The 6,000-nt window shown below is 37.4% G+C and overlaps 1 protein-coding gene across 1 annotated transcript in view; it reads right to left on the minus strand.

Moving 5' to 3' along the window:
- Positions 1-5,075, minus strand: part of RXFP1 (relaxin family peptide receptor 1) — a 44,260-nt gene extending 39,185 nt beyond the window's left edge. Inside the window, exon 1 of the mRNA XM_074821268.1 lies at positions 4,984-5,075. Coding sequence (XP_074677369.1) covers positions 4,984-5,075 — 92 coding nt within the window. The remainder of the gene's footprint in view (positions 1-4,983) is intronic.
- Between the last annotated feature and the right edge of the window lie 925 nt (positions 5,076-6,000).

Below are 6,000 nucleotides of genomic sequence, written 5' to 3' on the forward strand. Positions count from 1 at the left end.
TTTTCTTTCTCCATTTTCTTTTAATCTTTAGTCTCTTATTTTGCTACAGAGTCACTTGAACTAAGCAAGCTGCACATCACTCACAATTTCAGAAGACACAATATTTTTCCTCTTAACCCAAGTAACACAATCTTAAATAAAACTTTGCAAAATACTATCAGGTAAGCTTTTTCTATCTAAGACTCCAGAGAGAGAAACAGAAAAAAGTGTTTTGGAGCCCTACACAAAGTATTTAAAATATGAAACATCTGTTTTTTTCATTCATTGTGCCTTTAACAAAGGCTTAAAGGATTTTAATGATAGTTCTTACAATGGAACTAAGCCAACGTAACTTAAAATGAAGTTCTGAAGCATACTTAAGATTAATTTTGTAACAATAAAAACATATTATTTCTTGGTGAGCCTGAGATAGGATTATCTGATATATTTTATTTATTCACATACTTTTGTTACTACGAACCATTTATAACTATTAAGAATTTAAATTTAATATAGAATTACAAATTCAGATTTGGAAGGTTGCTGTGCCCCATAAATCTATGAGATTCCACCATCCTGAAGTATTATAAAACTGGAATCCTTTGTTCTGTTTTGAATTAAAATAATTTGAAAGTATTTTAGAGAATCTGTCCTCTAAGAGCTCATGGACTCTTTTGTGAAAAATCAATTTACAGACACTGTCCTGAAATAAATGCATTATTATTGAATTCTGACTCATGAATATTTTGTTCAATTTAAAATTCGCAAGTTTTCCAATCTCTGCTCTATTTTGCTATGAGTAAACATAACTCACAGCTATAAATCGGGACACTCCAGTTAAAGTGCCATAAACCAGAAATTGTCTCATGCTAATGGGATTTCTGACTTTCTTAAAGTGAATAATGTTAGCTGGTTGAACTATGATCGGAGGCATCTGGTTTGTTTCTTTTGCAGGTTATATAATAAAGTGCATGCAGATTAAGATTTATAGATTTTAAGATTATAAATTCTAGATTTTATACAATTATTCATGTACATAAAGAAATGTTGCATGAGTAGCACACAGGTGTAAGTTATGTGGATTTTAATTTTTACCAACTAAGTTAGAAAAGATAATGAGAAACGACATTCAGAAGTTTGCCTCCATTTTAGATGCAGTTTGGCTAAACAATACATTTGCATGGATTACTGATGGATTTCACCTCCACATAGTTTATAGCTCCTCCTTCTCTTCCTTTCGACCCCACTCCAGCTAAATCAACACATGATGATGTCTACTACTGACGCTGAGTGTTTTCGCATTGTGAACACAGGTGAAAGCATGCTCTGTGAAATGTAGCTTAAATTAGAGTAGTGCAATCATGGTCCATCTCTAGCGTCCTTGCACATGAGGCAGGTCGCAGGGCTGGGAGGAGGAGAGGTTTTCTCTAACAGTGATCTGCTGCATCACCCTGGTCCTGTGACACCTTTCTGTCAGGTCTCCATTCACCCCACATCTGACTTGCTGACGCAGGTGGCGAGCTTTTCAGGGCAAGGCATGCAGAAGAGTACCTAGGAAAATACAGCCCCGGTCTCAGCAGGGATCATATGAGTCTGTTGCAATAGCTGTATCACGGCAGTGGAAAGGGGACCGAGAAGAGAGAGTATTGGAGCACAGCTTTTGTCAGGCCTTTAAAATGGCTAAATGCTTTGACAGACATCTTGAATCACACACAACAGGATGCAAAAGCACATTTATGATCTAAAGTCAATGTGTCTGTGGTAGTTTCATTGTCTATCAAAGACAGTAGCTTTTTTTTAACTGTAAGATCCGTACTGTATTTGACCTATACAATTACCTATAGTCTACCCAGTGAAGATGTATTAAATATTCTTATCTCTTAATGCTTCCCTACATAAAATTTGCAGGATGTTGCTGGACACGTCCAGAGAGTAAAACTTAAAACTTCACATCTAAAATGGAGAATTTTTGTTATGATACCTTATTTCAATGAAGAGTTAATGCCTAAAAAGAGTTTTTTGTGTTACCAGACATCACAATCTGGCCACATTTTTTTTTTTAAATAGATCGAATAAGGCAATTATATCAGGATAACATATTTGTAATTTACAAGGTCATATCCCAGTACTTAAAAGGGTTGTTGATATGACTAATTATTATAAATTACCTGTTATATTCTCCAAAGCTGCACATCCATACATACAAGAACTATTTCTCTGGGTAAGAAACCAATGTGTTTAAAAGATGATGTGAAAGCAGTGAATATGTAAATGAAAGATTTAAAAAAAAAAATATCAGTGATTAAAACCTAAAAATGCATAAGTAGGCACAGTAGAGAAATAATCAGTACTTATTTAAAAATAACTTTTTTTTCTAAAACATATTAAGAAAAAGAAAAACCTCACGTGACATACAAGCCTTAGGAGTGTAGAAAAGCCTGACTATTCAATACCCATTTCTGATACATATTTAGAAAGAAGAAAGTGACTGTATTGTTTCTGGAAAATACTGAAAATCTGTACCGAAGATAAAACAGCATTTCTAAATGAAAATATTTTCAAATCAGCCATAGGAGGAATTTGAAAGGCATTAGTTGAGAAACTCTGAAATTAATGTTATTATACAACAGGTTTTGAAATATGAAGAAAATACCAAAAGATCTAGAGGCTTACAGTGTTATTTGAATACTAGAAAGGAATGAAAGTTTCTGAAAACTGGTGTCTATAGTTACTAGGTAAGAAAACATAACAATTAATTTACATGTTTTAACATGGAATTGAAGATCAGAAAATGACATCAGGGAGTGTATTTTCATGGTAGATGGACCTTCTTGAATAAATCTCTAAAAATGCAGATCACCTTTGTTGACTGTATTACAGTAAGTTCTCCAGACTAACTAAGGCACTTGACCTACAATCACAAGGCTTTTAAATTCATTAATGTGGTCCCTTTTTTTCCACACAGAGAAAACTTTATGTTTAACTATGTTGTGGTCAGAATTTAAGTTTCATGAAAGGATGCTGTACTTAGCAGTTGATTCAAGAGAAGAGCTGGTCTATTGCTATCTCACCTATTTTTAGGTTGTTGGTTTTTTTTTTTTTTTAATTGCAACTGAAAACTAAAACGAAAAAAATATTTCTAAGTAAAAAATACACCACCACTTTTCCAAACACTGTGCCTTTTTCCCCACATTCAGCACAGTGCTGACAATCAGTTCTGTGATGGGAAAAAGACTCTTCTCCGAGGTCAAGTCAGTGCTTTTATTTTCTCTGCATAACAGAGGAGAAAGAGGCGATATTCACCGGCTTTGACAGACCTACGTACATCTTCGAGTCTCAGTCACTGTCTAGCTTCTGCCATTCTTAGTGTTGTAGTGGTACTTGCTCTCATCTGGAGGAAACAATTACTTGACTGAGAAAAAACATTTTGACCATATAAAGCCTCAGGATTCCTACAGAGTATGCAGGTAGAACACAATGACCTGTGTTATACAGGACTCAATGATTTAACATCCTCTCTGGATGAACTCTGTTAAATGATCTCACGTGCATGAGTCCCATAGAATCAGTGTAGCTGATGCTGGGATCTTCCTCCCCACTACTTGACCACCCTCTTCCCTTGACATCAGGTATACAAGGACAAGTTGCCCTCCCAGGACAGGGTCTCCCTGACAGGCCACAGCCGATCGCTCCAGAAACTCAGTCAAACCCATGTTTTCCCATCAGTCATTCTTCCTCGTATCTGTATCTTGCCCTGTCACACAACTCATCTGCATGCTGAATCCCTCATGAGCATTGAGGGCAACACAACAGGTAGCAAGAATAATACTGTTCATTACTTCTTTGCATATACAAAGTAATTTCTTTATGTGCAACATCAGTTATTAGCAGCATACATTTAAATTCCGTCACAGATCTTTAAATTTCATACATTTCTGCAAACATCTCCATATAATACTACAGGCATTTTGCCTACACTTTGATTAGTCTTCTAATGGATTACTGATATCCTGTTCCTTAGTCTACAGTCTAACCACTTACAGGTTACAATATTAAATTCCTCATTAGTTGGTCATACAGCTAGAATAATTAGACTTCTCACTTTTAAATCCTCACAGATTGCTTAGATTACAGTTTAGAATATAGTATTATTGCTCAGATGGGGAGCTGACACATTAACATATGTATAGCAAGTATTTCTTCTAATTTTAGGTTGCTACTTTCAGAATCAGCTTCACAGATGAATTAAAACACAGTTTTTACAGATTTCAGTGGCAGCTGGGAAATGAACACTGCCACATCAGGATGATCAAGCCAAAAAACCTAGAAAACCTGCCATATAATTATTATCCAATTACAAAGCATTTAGAACATCACTGTCTGGGGCAAGAAACAGAAATAGAGATCAGTTTTCCACAGCAGAGCTCAGTTGCCTTCATCACATGGCCATCATTTTGTAATCCCCAGCCTCATTTACATTTTATCTTCTACAGCAAATGAATAAGGGATCACACAGGCAGCGTAATTCACTATATGTTTCTGATTCATTCTTCGAATACCGTACACAAAACACAATATTTTGTGGAGCTATAGCATAAGGAAAATGAAATATGTGTACATAAGATGAATTAAGATTGCATCCTTCGTCTTGATTCCTAAGCACTGAGTTTTCAAACTGAGTAATGGTCTTTGATATAGGTAACATCCCAGGCATCAAAAGAGGAAATCAGTTTTCCTCTGACATTTCATAACACCATGCTGCATCACTAGTTCAGATCCTTTAGCTCTCCAGGCCTTCAGTGTTTGAGAGGGTAGAGTGATCTGATAGCATTAATTACCAGCCTCTGAGCAGAGGTGTTACGCAGGAGGAGACATTTTGCAAGGAGACAGTAAGCAACAGGACAATCTTGAGCTTCCTTCTGGCTTTGTAGCACAGTGCTCACCCCACCAAGCACAGCTCCTTTTTCTGCTCCGTCTCATCTTTTGCTTACCCTGGCTGCTTACCTCACTTCTACCATTTTTTGCCTAATCACTACCTGCTTCCCATCCTGTTGTCTCCTCCTGTCCGCATAGGGTCCTAGTTCTGGTCTCACCATCCTCTGATTTTATTCTTCAGACACTCCCCTCTCTCAGAACTCCTTGTCCTTCTCCTCTAATTAATTCAGTGTTCCCTGCTGGCTCCCTCTCATACATCCCTTTCCTTAGTCTCTACCTTCCCAGACAAGTAGCCTTTCTGATTTCCATTTTCCCTTTCTCAGTATTGTTTGCCTTTTCCCCCATCTCTCTGCTCCCTTGTCCCACCTTCTTCTTCCTTTAGCCCTTGTTTTCAGTCTCCTCGTTCAGTCCTTCCCAATACATTTGCACCTTCTCTGTCTTTCAGATGCAACGAATATGACTTTCTGATCCTCTCAGCTTCCTACACTTCCCTGCCTTGAACCAGTCATTTCAAAGTCTGATTTGATGGCTTCAAAGTATAGGACACACAGCACCACCAGGAAACCCTCTCTGAGATCGCTGGTGACAGTTCCTCTGATGAGTTTCACATTGGTCTCTAGCATCCAGGACCATCCATTAGAGAAAGTTAATTTTTACACTACTGCAGCTGGGCTTGAATAGGCTCATTAGCTCTAGTGGGATGGCCTGTCAGAGGACTATCTCTCAGACACAGTAATTTTGTAGAAGAATACTGCAGAAGTACTTATTTGTTTAAGAAAAGACATTGCTTAACACAAGATTCCCAGAATGGTTCCACACAGGCAAAGTACCGATTCTTCACTTTCTAAAAAATTGAAATGATTTTGGTAAAGCTTTCATTGTCTTCTTGCTCAAGGTGAAGAAAAGTCCACATTGTACATAAAAGTTCAGAGCAAATGGTTCAAGTCTGGTAGAGTTGCTATAAACAGTCAAGACCGATTTGGAAGTTGGTTAACCCTTAGTGCTATTAATGGACAGGTGCAAGCAACGCCCCCCATGCGGCAGTTGCAGGCGGACCCTCCTGTGCAGATGACAATGATCAAACTT

Source organism: Strix aluco, chromosome 4, assembly GCF_031877795.1.
Source record: "Strix aluco isolate bStrAlu1 chromosome 4, bStrAlu1.hap1, whole genome shotgun sequence".
In the NCBI taxonomy this organism is placed as follows: Eukaryota; Metazoa; Chordata; class Aves; order Strigiformes; family Strigidae; genus Strix; species Strix aluco.